Source organism: Onychomys torridus, chromosome 6 (genome assembly GCF_903995425.1).
Source record: "Onychomys torridus chromosome 6, mOncTor1.1, whole genome shotgun sequence".
Classification (NCBI taxonomy): Eukaryota; Metazoa; Chordata; class Mammalia; order Rodentia; family Cricetidae; genus Onychomys; species Onychomys torridus.
This window is the reverse complement of record NC_050448.1, coordinates 38,362,480-38,383,308: the sequence shown is the minus strand read 5'-3', so window position 1 is coordinate 38,383,308 and position 20,829 is coordinate 38,362,480. Positions and strand designations below refer to the sequence as shown.

Sequence of the window (20,829 nt, the reverse complement as noted above, 5' to 3'; positions counted from 1 at the left end):
TCTTTTAATGGTGAATTTAGCCAGCAAATGGTGACAAAATACATTATCTTCCAAATAGCAACAGAAAACCTAATAATAAAAAATCTACATAGACCTGAACATTAGAGCTGATTAGACCTACCCTGAGACTTCATCCCCCATTCCTCACCCAGGCTTCTGACACTGATCCAGTCCTCTGGGTACCCTTCAGGTGAATCATCCCACATTCCTGTTGGTTCAGGAAATGTTCTTCCCCAGTCTCCAAATCTCACCTCTCTCCAAGTGAGTCATATACATTAGCAAGCGAGCTAGTTGCTCCAGTTGTTCGTGGGCAGGTCGGTTTGAAAGGTGCCCCAAAGGACAATCTCAACAGGGCGGCAGAGCACCCACCTATCTTCTCTGGCAGAACAAAAAATGCAGATTTCCAACGCTTTACCAGAAAATCTACTTACCTGCCAACCTTAGTTTTGAGACTTACTCCTACTTAAGAGATGAGGAGCCTGCTTCAACTTGAAGACAGTCTATCAAGTGAACAGACAGCCGGCCACCACAATGAAAGGTAAATCAAGTTGTTCTGTTTGTTTTTCAGTTTTCCATTTTCTTAAAAGCAACATTTTGTAGCATATAGCACTGTTTAAGAATATGACTGTGTGTCTCCTTAAACTAGAGTTTGAAGAAAAAGTACATATGAGGGCTGAAGGAACACACACACACACACACACACACACACACACACACACTCTTTCTTGGAGATGAGACCACAGTGCTTCCCATTGTCCAGCGCAGGCAGGCAGAGGTTGTGGCTACAAAAGGGGAAATGTGTTGGCAGTCATGTCTATTTGGTGAAAACACAATTTTTTAAACCATATTTACCTTATTAAATGAATAAAACCAGATGCCTTTTATTTTTGTTTCCCATTTCCCAAGGCCCAATACTTTTAAACATATTATTTTAAAGGAAATCAGAAGAAAAGATACTTTTCTGTCTCAGTTGTCTCATTTTGATATAAAAGAACCAGAGTTTTCTCATTCTACAGCAAAGAACGGGGCAATCCTCACTCTGAAGTCTTAAGCAATCATGTTAAAACATGTCCGCAGAAGCCCAGAGAAAACTGCCAGGCAACTCACAAACAGTCTAGCAGCAGCTGGGCTCCACTCCCAAGCAAACTCCTGGAGAAGTAGAAGTATGTACTGTAGGGACGGAAGCGCAAAGTCAGCAGGCAGGTTTCACCTCTTCTAAATGACTCTAAGTGACCATGAGCCTATGGTAGAGTAGCTTTCTGATTCATATTATAGGATTTTACCTATGAGAGAACTTTATATCACATTCTCAAATTCAATCTTCTCTCGTGGTAGACATATTAACCATTTCTTATAGCACTGGAAATACCAACAAATTTGGCCCGATACTAGTAAATCTATGGCAGAGGCTGAGTTTCTGTCTCATTCTTTGGCTTTGGCCCAGTGAAACTGGGGGTCGAGGACACTCTCCTTGTCTTCAGGTTATTGCTGCTATCCTCTTAAGCCTTGAATGCGTCCTCAGGCTGGGAGAAGGGACTGAGGGACAATCTAATTACTGAGTTCCATATTTAAGAATGGTGTCCAGGCAAAGAAAGCCATCACAGAAGATGGGATGTGTGACTTAGATGGCCCACTGAGAAGGATTACTGCTTTGGGAGTGTGGGGAAGGAAAGCTATATTAGAATGAATGTTCTTGTTTAGGTTGTGTTCGACATAGTCTGCTTTGCTTTCTTCTTGATATCTTAGGGTTTCATTCACATTCTTTAAGAAACAAACATATTTGTTTGTCTCTATGTCACACAAAGTTAACACAAGACACTAAAATGACCATCCACTCTTAGTATGTGCTTAAACAAAGAAAAGGTAGAGGAAACACAACACACACACACACACACACACACACACACACACACACACACACACACACACACACGATCCAGAAAAGGAAAAAGGGGGTGATGAAAGAAGACAGTGGGCTGAAACCCCAACGGTCACCATCTAGGATCTTCGGAGCATAGGCAGAGACTCTAGGTTTGGTTTATTCAGAAAACCTGGGATTCAGCAAAATACATGGGCTTAATGGCTGATAGTGCCAAAAGCGATTGGCTTCCCTGAAAATCACTTCCTTTCCTCTCGGGTGCAATGACGGGATTAGACTGGAGGGTTACTGAAATTCTCTTGGACCTCTAGATTCTCACACACCAAGCGAGATGCTGAGGTGTGGGGGCTTGCTTACCAAAGAACACCAGGTTCGTACAGACACACTGGCATCCCTCAGAAGAGGCTGAGTGCAAGCCACACTCGGTCCTCTCTAGTTCCTTCCCCAGCCAGCTCCTTGACTCTGACCAAATCTTGATCTCGCTGAGTCTCAGATTCTTGCTTTGTAAGATGGAGATGGACACTGTCACGGTTTGCTCCCCTGGCCATGGGTAGGAAGCTCTACAATACAAACCCAGGGGCCTGCTTCAGCTCTTAAAGTTGCAAACATCCGAGGCTCAGATAAGAGGGAAACGTGCCCCGGCTGTTAAATACAAATGCAACTTGACATCAGTGTGCATACAGATGGTGACGCAAGCTTCCGGTCTGGGGCCAGTAGTTAAGGCCAGGCTTCGGTCTCACCTGGCCATAATTTCCAAAAAGGCTGCCTCTTTCTATGACAAACAGAAGTGGAGCAGAACATCTATTCTCTATCCAGTACTGAACTAGTATATTTTATGCTTTATTAACACACTTTACTGGCCAAAGTTGAAATTTTTATACCATTCGAACTTGAAAGCACAGCATTTCCCTTTCTCCCTTTCTCCTCTTCTTTGAATACTGACGAAAACGCTGTCCCAACAAGGGGCATTCTCACTCCTTTCCTGAAGACGTACAGACCTCTATTGCTGAACAGGTGGCTTTCTTAGAACCTACCTCAAAACTCAGGACTTTTCCCCAGCTCCTTTTCTATTTACTTCTGCCAGTTCTGTGGCTTCTCTACCAAATTCTAACAAATGGTCTTTAAACTTAAAATATATTTATACTGATTAAGCTGTACTTAACACAAGCCATCATCTTAAGCCACTCATTAGTGATTCATATGTAGCAATTCCCTCACTGGGCTGTATGCAGAACAAACAGGCGTAGGCAGAGTCAAGAGCAAATGCTGAGAACCTTTTCTGCTGCAGTCAGCCTGCTTCTATTCCCAAAGTTCCCATCCTGTCTGAACTCACCACAAGCTATTGCTACTCTGCTCTGGGTATCTGCTAAGACCATCTAGCTGTGTTGAACTTTTTCTATACGACAAGAAGATAATGCTTCCTAGGTGTCTCAAAGAAGGTCAGATTGTAATCTGACCTGAACAGCAGTTCACCTGGAAGATACTGCAGGAGAGACGTGGGGAAGACACACTTCAGAATGACTTATATAGAGATCCAAGCTGTGCCCCTCAGGAGCAGGATTAAAGGGAGCATGTGGCCCCCCATACATACAGAATTGCTGACAGAACATCTCTAGGCCTCAATTTCCACAAACGGCAGAGTGGGAAGAAGAGTTCTTACAGCATCTCATATGAAGGGTCATATGAAGGATCTGGGCCTTAGTAATGCCTCATACAATCCTGAGATCAGCTGCACAGCTCTGACAGCGGTTAGGTAACCTACTCCAGCCAAAACCTCTTTAATGAAGAACCCAGTGATTCTTTTAATTCATTCAAATAGATGTAAAATAATTTACAAGTTTTATGCATATGAAAACATTGGTCTACTTGCTGGACCCGGTGGTTTATGGCCACCGTTGCCCCTGAGACTGGTGCACAGGTCTGGGCTGCGAGGTGGTTTGTAGGAGGCCTGAACAGACTCTGTGATCAAAGAAGGGACTCCCTGGAGGACAAACAACTGAGTGGAACTCTGCTTTTCCAATCTGTGCGCTAAGTAGTTACCTTTTATTAACTATCCTTCATTTAAAATGATGCTATTGGCTCCCACAGCAAGGTCAGAGAACATCAGAAACAAATAACCCAAGATCCCTGTTCCACAGGAGCTTGCAAGCGAGTCCAAGAGATAAAAGTGTTCACAGCATACCCGGTGCATTCCCACAGACCACAGCACTAACCATGTGGCTCTCAGGCTGAGAACATCAGCTGCCTCTGTGGGACACAGGCCCAGGGTTGCCATTTCTTTGGGGTGGGTATCTTGCCATTCCAAGCCTTCTCTTGATTGCCAGACTCAGAGATTGAAAATAAGACAGAGAAAGAATCATTTACATTAAGTTCACTAAGATGTCAGAAAAACTAGGCACATTAAGAAGACATGTCATTATTGGTTACATTGTCATACTTTGGATTTACAGGAATAGGCCAGTGTCTTTAGCTCACTCCAGCTACAATTCTGTTATTGTTGTCTTAAAGTGGCATTTTAAAGATGTGATGGAAATATTAAGAAAGATGATGGCTTGCAATGGTTCAGAATTTTCTGAGTATAACTCATTTTGAGAATGATGTTCTTTTAAATCTGTTAGTAAGTTATCATCCATGTCTGTAAGATGCTTGCTACAACAACTGAAAAATTGCAGCTGTATTTATTTTCAGTTTTATTTATAATCTGTGAGTTTGCAAGTATGAGGAGGAACCAGATTAGACAGGTAGTCATACACCCAAAAGAGTGTGGTAAAACAAATGACTAAATCAATATCCTCTAAAGATAGTGAAGACAAAGACGTATGATAATAGCACAGTGGAAGACCAGTACCATCTCAAAGATGTGATTCCATCAAAGGATCAGCAGAGACCACTGTGATAGCTTTAACAAACCCAACTACAAACATCTGTTACACATCAACATTCCTTATACATTCATCCTACTTGATGGAGGTAAACAACAAAAACACTAAATGAATAAAATCCAAAACAAAACCTCACAATCCTATCAACTCTCTGTCTAGAGTTACCAGTGTAAAACTTCAGAGTTTACCTCTGTTTTTCTCTCTTGAAAACCATGGTATCTAGGAAGTACACAAAAGTGTCAAAGTCATATTTTTGGACACAGTGTTGTTGCTCTGTTTACAGTGAATATGAAACCACAGATCAGCCAGCCACTAATTAATCAACCGGCCTGTAAAGAAGCCATTTCAAACATTCAAAATTGCAAAATTGCAGGCACCTGAAAGAAACACATCTTGGTACACTAAGCTTTTTTTTTTTTGGGGGGGGGGGGTTGGCTTCAGCTTCCCTTCCTTTTCTAATCTGAAAGAGACTATCAAGAATTAACTACCTCAGAGTCTGTCCCAGTGTGACAAAACCAAATAAAACTACCTTAAAGTCCCCCCCCCATGGAGCTCCTGTCAGAAAGGGATGCATATCCCATGCCATCCCCTTCTCCTCTTCCATGAACAACTCAATTTCAGGACAACCAAGTACTCCTTCCAAAGTACTCACAGAGTTATCCCATTTATTTAAACTCTGCCTGGTCCAAATACACATATCTATGTACATATGTACACACACAGCTGAGAACCTTTACAGAGATACTTAATATGGAAGAATGTTCAAATGAAATTAAAAAAAGAAAAGGGGTGTAGAAGATGGTCAATTGGCATGGTACTCGCCAGTTTACTTGAGTTCAGATCCCCAGAACCCACATAAAAGGCCAAGCATTGTAGCATGCTTCAGTAATACCAGCACTGTGGAGGCACAGATAGGTGGATCTACTGGAACACTCTGGCCAGCCGATCTAGACAAATGGTAATCTCTGGCCTCAATGAGAGAACCTATCTAAAAACAATAAAGTAGAGATAATTGAAGAAGACACTCAATACCAACCTCTAACTCCACTCATAGAAGAACATACATGTAGACACAAGCCTGCACTCAAACATACACATATAGACACTTCACACACAATAAAGATATACAGACAGAAAACAGATTGACTTATACAGAAAAAGAGACAGATAAAAAGGGAAATTTAAAGTGACATGAGAAGGTGAGTTCACCAAATTCACTCATCCCTGTCCATTTGACAGTGGTAGTAAGCCTGAAGGCAACTGTACCTACATAGGATACAGGAATGAAGAATTAAAAGCATTGGTCACCTCACTGGAATCCCCAAAGAACAATCTTCTCGGTAAAGATACCAATAAGAACTTTCTCCCACGAGTCCTCATAGAAAAACCGAGGCTGTAGTGAGTACTCAAGGAATAAAGGCCCAATGCCTGCAGGTGCCAACACAAAGTTCAGTGCAGGCAGCCATTCTGCAGAGTAAGGTGATGTGGTGGAGGCCAGGCACATGGCTCACTTGAATGTGCTCACCTTACTACTACTACTTATTACTCTAAGGAAAACTTTCTCTTCCTTCTCCCTAGATGACATGATGCTAACTTTCAAAACTTCCTTAGTACCAGCTTGGTTGAATCACTTAAATGTAGCATGTGGGCCAAAAGAAAGTATCTTCTTATGAACAGCACCAATAAAAACAGAGTTCAGAGATCCCGAAGAAATGAAAAAAAAAAAAAAAAAAAAACCAAAAGCTTATAAATTTCAACTAAAAGAGAAAATGGAATCAAGTGAGAGGAAATTAATAAAAATGAAGAGAAAGTTTGGGATACATGTCAGCCAACTAAGCTTCAGGTTCTGTAAGGATTAGGAGAAAAACAGAAAGAAATGGGAAGGTATAATCCTCACAATGAAATCAGGTGTGAAGTTAGCTGTTCCTGCAGATGAGGCCACTCCCTACTCACTCAGCTCAGGCCCTCTGGGTTATGCTCTTTTTTTCTTGTTTTAATGGTTTCAAGAGTGTTACTTTATTACATTTTGACCTTTTATTCTTCTCTCATATATTACTTCCAGCTGCAGTTTCTCTGCCCTCCTCTCCTCCCAGCTCCCCCACATCCTCTCTACCCAGATCCACTCTTCCTGTTTCCCTTCAGAAAAGGGTGGGCTTTCCAGGACTATCAACCAAACATGGCATATCATGTTGCAGTAAGACTAGGCAATACCCTCATATCAAGGCTGGACGAGGCAACCCGGGAGGAGGACAGGGGCCCAAAGAGCAGGAAGAAGAATCAGAGACTCCTAACCTACTCCCACTGTTAGGAGTCCTACAAGATCACCAAGCTGCACCACCATAACACATATGGAAAGGGCCCAGGTCAGTCCCATGGAGGCTCCCTGATTGTTGCTTCAGTCTCTGTGAGCCCCTATGAGCTCTGATTAGTTGATTCTGTGGGTTTTCTTGTGACGTCCTTGACCCCTCTGGCTCCTACATTCCTTCCTCCTCCTCTACCATAGGATTCCCCTAGATCCGCTAATGTGTAGCTGTGGGTATCTACATCTGCTCCCATCAGTTGCTGGATCAAGCCTCTCTGATGATGATTATGCTAGGCTCTGGTCTACACGTATAGCACAGCATCATTAGGAATCATTTCATTGACTATTTACTTATTTGTCTATTTTGCTGAGTGTGTTTGGTTTACCAGAGGGTGGATAGCCCAGAGACCAAGGATAAAACCAAACATGCTCTCACTCTTCAGCTGCTGGCTTTGTTTTCTTAGCATGCTGGAACTCTTCCTTCTTATAGCTGGCTCACTTCTCTCACTGACACTGCCTGGAGGGAGTACCTGTGTTTAAATTCACTGCCCCTCCACAGTGAGCTGGTGAGGCACAGACTGCTCAGGTCTGTCTGGGAAGCCTTCTTCATAGCTTGAAAACTGCCCACTTCTCCTGTTCTCCAGCTGGTCTTTCCTTGTGGTCTTTCACTTGGAAAAGCAGAAGATATTCACAGGGAAACAGGAAGAATGGCAGACATCCACCTACGGAAGATTAGGTCAGCATGGAGCCAAGTTCCATGTGATGCTAACATTCAACAAAATGCTTGTTGAGCAATGACTCCGTGCCTGCAGGTATCCTGGTTAGACCCTCAAAGGAGAAGCCTGCAGGAACACACAGGCACCCTAGAGAACTACAAAAATGAAATACACATTGGAATGGGCCCCCAAGCAACAACACAGGTACCAAAAACCATTTACATGGTGTTCAGAACAGGAAGGACTTCAGGAGGAGACAGCAGATGAGTTAGACTTAAAAGTTACCAACAACCTAACTAGAAGACAAAGAAGAGGAGGGAGTTCCAGGACAGAAGGGGAGCACTTTAGAGCTGCCCAAGGGCAGGTGGGCAGGGTCAGGAAGCACGCAGATGAAAACAGCAAACAGGGAGGCTCCTAATTCTAACTGGGAGTTCCTAGTTTATATTAACAACTGGAAGAATTATTTTTATTCATATACTACCCTTTTAAGAATGACTATTTAGAAGTAGTATAAGTTTACAATATCCTTAAGTAGGAATTACTTTGAGAGATAAATGTGTAACACGAACGGAATTCTGTTTTCACCCACACATACCCGTGGGGATGAGGTGTTTGGTGTCTGTGAGAGGGGGACAATGAGGTGGGGAGGGAGATTTGATGCTGACAAAGGGTAAAAAGGCTATTCATGTGAAAGACCTCACTGTGGAATTTTCAAACTGTTAATGAAAACTGGGGGAAGGGGAGGCAATGGAAATGTTCTCTTAGGTTAGATAGCTGTTTCCATTCATGTAAATAATATTAAACTTAAATACAGTGACCTAATGCCATTACAAAAAGATGCAACTCAGAACCAGGGAGGTAGCTTCCTTCTTCCCCAGGTATTCAGCTGTGCATTAACTCTTTGAAAATATTCGTATTTGTTCATTCATTCACTCCCCTCCCATTCAACTGGAAGGGATTCTTAGGTGATATGACTCCAGGATTTAAGGGAGGTGTTCTTCCTTTCCACAGAGGCTTTATGCCTGGTGTTTCTGTGTTCTTCTACCTTTACCATTGCAATGTAACACCCGCCACCATCAGTATTCCTGAATGCCTGGCAGGCTTTGAACTTTCCAGCAACAAAGTAAAAACCTACTGGTGCTAAAATTCTTCCAAGAGATGTGAGCTTCCTGAGAGCAAACTGCAAAGTAGAGAACAAGAAAGAGACAAAGATACATTCTGTCACTTTGGCCCAGTGCCACCAATATCAAGTCTAAAAATTAGTTGGGAACAACTGCACTTAGGGAGTAAGCCCTTCAGACTGGGACCAGAGGAGCAATGTTGCAATCTGCTAAGCCCATAGCTGTGGCCCAGCAGGACACACTTGCACGTTCCTCCTGCCCAGGAGGGAGTTGCCCTGGCTCAAACAAGCAGCTCCCCACCCAAGCTGAGATCCAACCCAACAAGTTTAAGAGCAGATCCGGACTACGGGGCTGAGTCCATACAGCAGCAGTTCACAGTCCTACATGGTGATGCCCGACGATCGTCCCATCAGATGCCCAGAGAGCAGAGATCTGTCTCCAACACAGGCCCCCACTCCCCCACTTATAACACAGTAAGAGCAGGACACCCATTTTTCCAGTCTTAAAAGCAGTTCAACACTAGGATTCAGATCCTGATCTTCACTCAAGGGCCTCAGCAGAGGGCTAAGCCAGGTCCAGCTCCAATCCGACAAAAGTCAAGTCTTAGGTGTGAACTTCAGATATAACTCAGAGTCTACCAGCTGCATGACCTGCATAAGACGGTCCCCAGAATCACTAAGGGGAGGGGATATCACCTCTTAGATATGAAAAATACGATTTCTGAATCCACTGTTTTTGGTGGCTGGAGAACTGGGACCATGTTACAGTATTCAAGTGATAGTAATGCAAGGAAAATCAGGAATGTGAGGGGTGGAGTGCATCTACAGTTTCAATGTCCACATAAGAGCCCACTGTAAACTGCAGCAGACCCAGAGTTGTGCATCCAAGTGCCTATGGGCTGGAGAGGTGCTGCTCAGAGGAGGAGGGTACAGCAGGGAGTGCCAGCACCTGTGGGCAGGAACGCCTCCCACCAGGAAGAGGTGGCTGAGGTTCCTACGCTGCTGCGGAAGCTCTTCTCAGCACTCAGGCTAAGAGCCCATCCGGACTCTGCTACGATGCTTCCGGACACATGTAACAGTGATCATGCCAAGGAAACTAGACTCCAGCTGGAAAGATCTGCAGTTCCTTCGTGTGTCTGGCAGGAAAACAAACCCCTCCCTCTACTTAACACCCCCTCCAACTTCCTGACCTCCAAATAAAATGAACACTCAAAATTATTCTTCATTTTGACTCTAGCACAGCACAGAAGAAGGAACTGTGATCAGCTTTCAACAGATATGACATGAATCCCAGCTATACCCATTATTTGCTGTGTGAAGCAGGGCAAGTCCATTAGAATCTCTCAACTTCTCTTCCTATAGGGCTGGGAGGATAATATATTTAGGTCACAGGCCTGTTCTAGAAACTACTTGCAAAATCAAGCCCCGGGTTCAAGAGTCTAAGAGTAAAAAGTGTTAAGTACATGTGAATCCTTTCCCTACCCCCTCATTTTAAAACAGCCAACAGAAAAAGGCAGTCAGCTAGCCAAGGCACGATATCAGTGGGTGGCTGGAAAGAGCAGGTCCCTAAGCACCTACACTGTCTAAGCCCGGAACAGCTGTGAATGTGGGGCAACCACAGACACCACATTCTTCAGTGGTCTCATCAACTGTCAGCTAGGGGAGCTGTCGGAGGCAGGACGGGAGCCCCACCCATGACTGATTTCTTCTGGAACACAGCCCTCTACTACACCTGAAGCAATCTTTGTAACAAGGTGTGAGTTCCAGGGCGTGCAAAGGCTGCAGGGCACCCACAGTAAGCACTCATGGAGGCAGGAGACTGCTTTGCAGACTGGGCAGTGTGGAAGCACGCAGACGAGGCTGGGGCAGTGTGAGGAAGAGAAAAGTACCAGCTGATTCCTGAAAGGTAGCTGGGGCTGCACACCACACAGCAGTCTCAGCTCAAACCAGAGGGCAAGAAATCATTTCACCCTGTGCCTTGCTGTCCATCTTTAAGTAAAACTGTGTCTGTAGTGTACAACAGGAAGCCTACCATATGCAACTACACTGGGGTCTATGTAAAGTGGTACCTGGTTTTTACTTCCCAGAACAGACTACAACATGTTCATTTTACATTAGAGAGAATGGAGGGTCTGGAAGTTGAAAAGCAACGAAGCTGAAATTCAATCACATCCTTGTTTTTTGTATTGCATCATGGCATCACCATCCATGGCTAGAAGTCAGGACAAGTTGTTTAGGTTTTGTTTGTTTGTTTTACTTGTACTGGGAAAATATAGTTTCACAATGACAAGCATTAAATGGTATGCCTAACAAACTCTTCATAAAAGCTGCTCAATGACACAAACTACTTTTATACCCATCTCCACTTCCAGCCTTCTCTTTCTTCTTCCTGTAAAGTAAAAAACTGCAATTGCTCCTTCACCGAATCTGCGTTACTCAGCCCTGGGTCATCAGGCGTCTGTTCCACTGCCCTCCCCTACCAGCACAGATGGACAGGACTGAGCTGTCCTTTGTCATTTGACTTTCCCACAGGCCATGTCCAGTCACGTGTCCACCTTTCTTCAGTGCTCTTTGTGGCCTACATAACATCACTATCTTCCCATAATCCCAAAGACTCTTGCACCCCTGTATGCACTCCACTGCCCCTAGGGCTGCTCCCCAAAAGAAGGCCAGCCCTCTGATGTCCTCCCTTCTTTGGGCAGCTACCATGATACTGACCATTTGTTCCAGTACTGCTGATGAAATATCTAGCTAGATAAATATTTTGACCTTTCTTAATTTGATGGTATTCTTCTTAAGAGGAACTTATAAAACTTCTCCATAAATTCTGAACACAAATATTCCATTATAATAGTGAAATGGAAACAACTTAGACCACTCCCACTTCTGTACCCACTGGCCGACTGTCTGCTATCCTTCTTACTGCTTCTGATGGTGCCTAAGGCAAAGGAAGAGTGTATGACCTAGGAACAGAAACAGCTAAAATTAAAGAGATTTACGTCCCATACATTTGTTAAAATGGTTTCTCATTTTAACAGCCATATGGAAATAAAAAGTAAGGTTTTGCTTGCCTTATATCAGCAAGAACAAAAGACCAGCACTCAAAGAAGCAAGATTTCAAAATCCCTAATCATCTACATTCCAGTAACCAAAAAAAAGTTTCTTCTGAAGCCTTCTTCATCCCAGGTACTAGAGGTATTCGAAAAGAGGTACAGGAGCAGGGCGTTGTTGACTTTCCCTAAAGAGCTAGCTTTAGATGGGAAGGAAGAGACCCCACACTTGGAGGGAAAATTATTGTTTCCTTCTATCTGCTTCTGTCACCTTGAGCACACAGGGAAGAGGACTCCACTCACTGCACGTGCTGAGACTCACTTGTCCCTGCTTACTGTCCTCTTGGTGCTAGCTCAGCAAACACTCGGGGACAGCCACATGTGTGCTCTGAGGGAATGAGGACTTGGAGGCTCTCTGCAGCTTCCTGCATGAGAACAGCATCAGGGAGGGGACACGAAATTCCCACATGATTTCATCTCCTAAGAAACAATGTGACTTCCCTTACAGGAAACTGCTCCTAGGCCTCTTTTCCTTCAACTGTACACACTTCTCAAAACAGTTCTCATGATGCCTTCTCTATTTGGGCAACACCTAAGAGAAGGTTAGGAACTCAAGGTAGGCCTGCTTGCAAAAGGAGGAGTCAGAAAGTTAGTTTTCAAAACATGTGACACTGCGTAACATAAGCTTTCTGCTAATCATTTTATAGAGCCTCTGAAGGCCAGAAAAGTAATTTACACAAATGTACTACATAGCAAACGTTCAAACCTAGTTAGATAATTCTCTTCTAGCCTAATGTTGAGATTAAAAGGAATATGGTTTTCACAAAGCACAACAGAGATTTAACAAAGCAAATATTCAAATGATATTCAATCCTTAATGGAAATCTACTTATGGGGAAGATTTATAAATTCATGTGAATTTGAGTCTTGACAGAGATTTGACTGAGCTGTCAGTCCAGTTCTAAAAAGGTCATGTGGACTGATTAGAGGTCACGGGCTGGTTAGTTTACAGGTAAAACTAGAACCCCCAGAGATCACAGAGTGCTAAATGCATCACCATCTATAAAACACCTATATGTAGGCTGGAGAGATGGCTCAGCAGTTAAGAGTACTGGTTGGTCTTCCCAAGGACCCAAGTTCAATTTCCAGCTCCTATAGGGCAGCTCATAACCATCTGCAGCTCAGATCCTACACCTTCTTATAGCTTCCATGGGCAATGCACACAGGATACATAGACATACATGCAGACATAAAATAATAAATCTTTTAAAATTTTTATTTTAAAATACCCATACATATCAGTGTTGGAGTTTTTAAAAATAACCATCTGCAATTATATATTAGTCTAATTATATATGCATTTATTATGCAATCAGGTTTAAGGGATATGATATACAAATAAAGTGAAGACAGATAAGCTGAGAATTCTGAATATACAAAAGTGCCTCCCAGCTTATTTTACACAATCCTTATTGTACTCCTGTGGAACTGCAGTTGACATTATCATTCCAGAGATGAGAATGATTAAGTGGAGATGCTACCTAACTTTCTGAAAGTCACACTGTGGCATCCAGAGGAACACCACACAGACATGCTCATACTTCATAGCAAACTGAAAAAAAGACATAAATACAGATTACTCTTCTGTGGCAAGGGTATTCAAGTCCATAATATTTTTTTTCCTAAACACAGAGCCTAACAATGTTTTATTGTTGGTTTACTGTTTTTACTGAAAGAATAACATTATATATGTAAAGTCCTTACCAAGTCTTTCTTTTTTCTATTTTCTTTTTCTCACCAGAAATCAAACCAGGAATAACTTCTGCTGAACTCATGCCTCAACTGTCCACAACTCTTTCTTGACATGCATCTCTGCTTACAGTACATCACAACTAGAGAATGGGGCTCAACCTGACACTTGCAAAATTACCAAGTAAGCCAAAGAAAAGGATTCAGAGGAACTGCATTTAACATGACTTTTGTAAGCTAAGTGACAGTTTAGAACCAATTGAAAAACCATTCTCATTCCAGCCATGTAGAATAATATCGCCAAGGTAAACAAACCTTGCTGCAACTGATTTAAATTTTTCATTCATCTCAACACTATTAAAGATAGTCTTTAAAAAGACACAGATTAACAGAATATTTGACAAATATTTGTTAAACCCAAAATAAACTACATATTACTTTCCTCAATTAATAGTCTACACCAAGTTTTACTGAGGCTCCCCAGGAGGCCCAAAGCAACCTCTACCTACTAGACTAGATAACTATTTAGAAAATGATCCTACAGGGTCACTGTACCATGGTTTGTCACCCTATAATTTATGTAACTTTATTATTTCACTTCATCTGGTAGGTAGGGCAGTGACATATGTTGAGACTTTAATATTCTGTGTCAGAGGGACACACCCCAACGAACAATGGAGTAGATTCACCAAGGCAAAAGTGCTAAGATTCTGCTTCCATCGCTCCCACTCAAACTACATGAAAAAGAGACTTCCAAGAGTAGATGGACACATTAAGTACGTAAATGGCAATGATGAAAAGTCTATCTGAACTGGCCAACATGGTATGTGTTCATCAAGAAACCTGACCAAGGACAGTGCAACAGAGAATTTGTTAATTGTGCTAAATTTTGATTTAAAAGTCACATATAGTATGATATCTGGTATGTACATACATATGCTCTCAAGGTCTCTCTAGTGCGCGCACACACACACACACACACACACACACACACACAATGAAATAGTAATTCATGGGATTATATTTTTTACTTGTCATTGCATTTTTAAAGTTAACCGAGAAGGATCTAGGGTGAGAAGGCAGAAAAGTGACTGGCAAAGGGGTTCTTATTATTTCCTCTCAATCATTATTCTGTATCAAGCCCCATGATGAACAGGGAATGCCATGCTAGTATGCAAAGAACATGTAAGAATACAGTCTTTCTATTTTAAAAGCAACTTCTCATTTTTCTTAATGAATTACAAAGCTACAAGTCATTAAAGGAGGTCCCTAAGTCAGCCACATTCTTTACTGGAAGAATAACATGATGAAACCAACAGAGTGAAAAAAGCCTTTTCCTTTTAAGAAACCAATGTTCCTAAATAGGAACAATGGAGATGTGAACCTCCATACACACTCAACGGGGAAACCGGAAGGACCAAAGAGAAGACATGATGTGAGCAGCTGACAGGGAAGAACATAATGCTGACTTACTTCAATGACAAACAAGTCAGGCAACACATTCTGAATCAATCTCTAGAGCGCTTCAGAGCATCCCGCAGGCAGTTTTTACCCTGTTCCTTGGGTACCATGGTTGTCTACTATTAAATTATTTTGAAAAACAGTCCAGAACAGGCTTTAACTGTTTAAGCTGTGTTGTAAATCTGGAATTTGTGGAGTAATAACCAGGTCTATGGCTAGCCATATCCCATAGACTGGGGAGGCCCACACTCCAAAAGCTTAATTCTGACCACGAGCTAAGGCAAATATTGTGAGAAAGCGCAATCAGAACGGCAACACAGACTGTCTCAAAGCCACAGAACAGGCCAAGAACCACTGTGAAGTCATTCAGGCTTCAGGGCTTTGTTTTTGTTTTTGATTCTGCTTTGCTTTTTGGTTGGTTGAGTTGTTTATCTTGTTAGATTTTTTTTTTAATAAGATATAACTTGCACACAGACTTCTTTTGATATTCTGATTGAAGACTATCTTTAATATTAACTATAATTGCTAGGTATAATATCATTTAATAAGAGTACTTGTCTATATAATTAAGCCTTGGAATATAATAATAATATTATAAGGAAGACATGCTGCTACCAGGAACTCTGGGATAGAAGGATGTGTTCTTCTAGGTCACAATGGGTATGCACAGTTCAAAGGAGCCAATACTAACAGCTGAAATACCCCACACCCAAGGGATTAAAGCTACTGAATTCTATTAACATTCACAATGGCTTTGAAAACCAACACATATGTGATTGCTACAACACACAGCCATCACTTCAAGAGATCACATAGCTTCTCCTTTTTAAGCTTCGCCACTCAGCGGAGCACTTTTACCCTGATTAAAAACTACTTGACTTCCTATATTTCCCAGAGTGCTATCCTCAGTAAGATGAAAGTGATAGGTAATAGTTTAATTGGGTAAATGAATTCAAGTAGCTCTCTAGGCCTCAGTAAAGCTGCACTTCTTACACTTTTAATGGCTTCAAAGGCTGACTGGGATCTTCTGGTAAAGAAGAGGGATGATCAAGGCAACATTTCAAACCGGAAGCAGGAAGAGGGATGGCAGTTGAATCAGGCATTTTTAACTTGTAAAGCTTAATAATACCATCAGTCTCATAACAGGCTAGCCTAGGTATAAATTACTAACCTGTACAAGGATATTTAGGCCAAGAAAACCAGTTTTTAAAAACATAGCAAGGAATGAAAGGGCAAGAAAATGTCAGAAAGGGGAGAGAGCTCCTGTAAAGGAACCCACACTTAGATTCTGGGCGGTAATTTAGGAGCCTGTTTTTGGATTATAATCATCAGAACTGCCTTTCCTGTTTCAGTTCTTCAAAGGAAGAAAACAACATATAATAAACAGCTGTGTAGGCAAATAAGAGCTACATTCATGCTGTCCCCTAAACCAAATCATCCCAAGACATCAGTGGGATAAGTTATTATTAACTAGTGGGGACTGAAAAATCAGAAATGGCCTTCCTTATATCCTTACATCTGCAACGTGGCTTTGTAGGCTATGATAGTCTATGGTGTCTAAAAACACAGACGACAAAATATGCTTGGTCAAACTGCAGAAAGAGTTACTGAGGAGATGGCTCCAAGAGAAAGTGGAGAGGCAGGAACTTCCAGAGCATCAACTGCCCGTGCAGAGAAGGCAGCAGGGGGAGAACCATGAGAGCACAAGTCAGGAGGCTGTCAGTGCAAAGACTGCTCAATAGACCTCCAGTCAGTCAACCTCAGAGACTCTACTTTGGAAGACACTTCACCACACAGCTTACCTCCCAGCTGGAACAGTCCTGGGAAACCAGCATGCATCAGCGGGAGCAGGGATGGTCCACAGCAGACTGGAGCTTTGCATCTCTCACATATCCACCATGCTTCCCACAGTTCCCACAGCAGACTGATGCAAAAGCCAAATGCCATCTCATCAACACAATAACAGAGTGGTGTTACGAGATCTTTAATCATATGTGCCAAAAGGTCAAAAAAATAAGCAGAGATCTTTGCAAATTCATAATAAGCAGAGCAGGTATAACCTAGCCTTGTATATAACAACAAATATAGCAAACTACACATATTTTTACATGATATGTTCCTTGACAATAAATTTGTACACTAACAGAAACATAAAATCAGTTTGTTCTTTACTGGATTACAGAGACTTATATGTCTTCATAACTACACAAATACTTTACTGAAAAACTGCACTAGACAGTATCTGTAGTTGCTTATAATCCAAAGCCAGATTACCTACAGGAGCGCAACACCTACTCACTCACTGCTCACGTTCTAGAAAAGTGAGAGCGTATCTATAAGAATCCACAAGTGAGATCTAGCTCTACTCCAGATTTTGTCTCCTTAGAAGAAAGCTGATTTTTCTTTTCTGAGGAAAAAAAAAAAAAAAAAACAACCCCACACTTCTATTTCCAACAATATTCCTTATATAATCCTCAGGAAACAAAGATGAAGAGTTTTGAGTGCTTTGCTAGTTCACTTTGTGATGTGGGGGTGACCATAGAGCTTAAAACTCAGGTAGTGCCAAAGGGGTGGACTGTGTCCAAGGATACACTACTGTATATTTCCATGCTGTTTTACTGTTTGGGTAAAGGAAACCTCAATTTCCTGCCTCAGGTATTGCTGCTTCTATGTGTAACGATATCCAATGTTGAACTAATCCTCAGGGTTTTATATGGATACTGTATATTCATTTTCAATAGGTTGTCACAGAGAAGCAAAAGATCTTAAAATGTAGGGAAGGGGAAGCCACCAATTATTTAGCCACTGAAAACATTAACCAGGTACTTCTTTACATATTGGGGGCAGGGACTGGAGAGATGGCTAGGCAGTTAAGAAGGCTGTGGGCTCTTCTAGGGGACTCAGTTCACAAGTGAACTCCAAGTCAAGAGCTTACAACTGCCTCAGGCCCAGAGGATCAGAGACCCTTTTCTGGACTCTGAAGACACTGCCGTGCAAGCATTATACACTTATGGAGACACAGATACACACAGGAATAATCTTTATAATCTTTGAGATAGCACTCGTTCAGGACATCAGCTCAGCCCTGAGGAAGGCAGTTGTACTAACATGAATGTTTCCACTTCTGCAGGTAATGAGCTGCACAGCCAAGCCAGCCACTCAGCAAACAGCACGAGTGTGGGACATGGGAAGAATTCCACCCTTCACAACGAATTTGACACCATCATCCTGCCCGTGCTCTACCTAGTTATATTTGTGGCAAGCATCCTGCTGAACGGTCTGGCTGTGTGGATCTTCTTCCACATTAGGAATAAAACTAGCTTCATATTTTATCTCAAAAACATAGTGGTGGCTGACCTCATAATGACACTGACATTCCCATTCCGCATAGTCCGTGATGCAGGGTTTGGACCTTGGTACTTCGAGTTTATCCTCTGCAGATACACCTCAGTTTTGTTCTATGCCAACATGTATACGTCCATCGTGTTCCTTGGACTGATCAGTGTCGATCGCTATCTGAAGGTGGTAAAGCCTTTTGGTGACTCTCGCATGTACAGCATAACCTTTACCAAAGTTTTATCGATTTGTGTTTGGGTGATCATGGCTGTTCTGTCCTTGCCAAACATGATCCTAACGAATGGTCAACCAACTAAGGAAAATATTCATGACTGCATGAAACTCAAAAGTCCTTTGGGAGCCAAGTGGCATATGGCTGTCACCTATGTTGACAGCTGTTTGTTTGTGGCTGTGCTGGTGATTCTGATTGGATGCTACATAGCAATATCCAGGTACATCCACAAATCCAGCCGGCAATTCATAAGTCAGTCAAGCCGAAAGCGAAAGCACAACCAGAGCATTCGAGTGGTCGTGGCTGTGTTTTTTACCTGTTTCCTCCCATATCACTTGTGCAGAATCCCCTTTACCTTTAGTCACTTGGACAGGCTGTTAGACGAATCAGCACACAAGATTCTCTATTACTGCAAAGAAACGACACTTTTCTTGTCTGCATGCAATGTGTGCCTGGACCCAATAATTTACTTTTTCATGTGTAGGTCATTTTCCAGGAGGTTATTCAAGAAATCAAACATAAGAACAAGGAGTGAGAGCATCCGATCACTGCAGAGTGTGCGGAGATCAGAAGTGCGCATTTATTATGACTACACTGATGTGTAGGGACCAGAGGCCAGGTGGCCTTCTCTTATTGGAATCAATATGTAAAAAGTGTGAATAAATGTTTCTTTTTACTATCCTGGCTGAAGCCCTTTGAAACCACAGATTCTTTTCCTAAGCATAAAAATGGCAAGATATTAAGACCTAATTTGAAACAAAGAAAAACATTAATGGAAAAAAATGTGGGATGAATTCGAGATGGGAAAGCTCAAAGAGCAAACTGATGAGCAGACCAAGGCCCCGCCACGTGAATGCCTGCACCTGTCACCTGGGTACACTCACTGCTGCTATGAAGTCACGTCTGTAGAGAACTCACAGTATAGAGAATTGTTGTTGTTTTTTTTTTTTAAGATTTATTTATTTATCATTATGTATACAATGTTCTGTTTGCATGTATGCCTGCAGGCCAGAAGAGGGCACCAGATCTCATTACAGATGGGTGTGAGCCACCATGTGGTTGCTGGGAATTGAACTCAGGACCTCTGGAAGAACAGCCTGTGTTCTTAACCTCTGAGCCATCTCTCCAGCCCAAGAATTCTTGAGGTCCAATAACTGAGAAAGAATTGAGTAAGAAGCCTGTGAATTCTACCTACCTAGTACCCTTTGGCCAATTTCTCTTCACTGTGCTTATCAGCATCTTAAGCACATGATAAGCATGTGTTGTGGGGCAGTGGGGACACAGTAGAAAGAGAAATTCACTTACAATTTCACAGTATACACTGATAATGTCACCATTAACTAAGTCATTTTAAATAAGCTATTTTAGAGAAAGAAATGTGACTGGATATTATAAATATTTCTGCTAAACATGAATTAATATTTGCCATTTCATCCTCATGATATATTTAAATGCTCATGTGATAAGGATAGATAAGCTATGGAGACTTAGCTAACAAGTATATTGTTTACCAAACAGTCATTTAATCACTTCTATTTCAATAAAAACAGTGTGTTAATAAAATAGTCTTCGCTATAATGTAGGCCCAATAGGAGTATCAATGGTTTAACTATGCAACTGAAAGAAGTAGTTCACTAAGTTATGTCAAAAAGTCCAGTGGTAGTCATTTAAATGTTGGGCTATTTTCTCTCCTCTAGTAATATACTTTTGAAAGACCATGTTCCTCAAAGATGTATTAGTCCTTCAGAGGGCTACATCCGTTTTTTATAGTTTTAATTTTGTATTAAATTTGTTTGTGTGTAGGGGGGTGGGATATGTGCACGCTACAGCATTCGTGTGGCAGTCAGAGGCCAACTTGCTAGAGTTTGTTCTCTCCTTCCACTCTGTGAGCTCTAGGATTTAACTCAGGTCCTCAGGCTTGGAAACACGAGGCTTTATGTGCTGAGCCATTTCTCCAGGCCCTGTTCTATTTCTGACACTGCACTAGACGCTGCAGAAACCTTACTTAGTGGGCTCAGTTGATTATGCTTGCTGATTATAAGACATGGTATGATCAGGGAGATGGTTCAATGGGGAAAGGAACCTGAGTAGATCCAGACAAA

At 42.1% G+C, this 20,829-nt stretch overlaps 2 protein-coding genes across 12 annotated transcripts in view; one reads left to right on the top strand and one right to left on the bottom strand.

Moving 5' to 3' along the window:
- The window catches only part of Med12l (mediator complex subunit 12L), a 340,622-nt gene that overhangs the window by 118,590 nt on the left and 201,203 nt on the right, over nucleotides 1–20,829 (bottom strand). The gene's annotated exons all lie outside the window — the stretch shown is intronic.
- On the top strand, nucleotides 297–19,428 carry Gpr87 (G protein-coupled receptor 87). The gene is made up of 3 exons (XM_036191136.1): nucleotides 297–538; nucleotides 13,751–13,882; nucleotides 18,290–19,428. The coding sequence occupies exons 2-3, from the start codon at nucleotides 13,849–13,851 to the stop codon at nucleotides 19,330–19,332; spliced, it is 1,077 nt and encodes a 358-aa protein (XP_036047029.1). The 5' UTR covers nucleotides 297–538; nucleotides 13,751–13,848; the 3' UTR covers nucleotides 19,333–19,428.

Coding starts and splice junctions, on each gene's coding strand:
- Gpr87 (XM_036191136.1), top strand. CDS start 13,849: ATGGGGCTCAACCTGACACTTGCAAAATTACCAA. Junction 13,883..18,289: donor GACACTTGCAAAATTACCAA/GTAAGCCAAAGA, acceptor CCACTTCTGCAG/GTAATGAGCTGCACAGCCAA.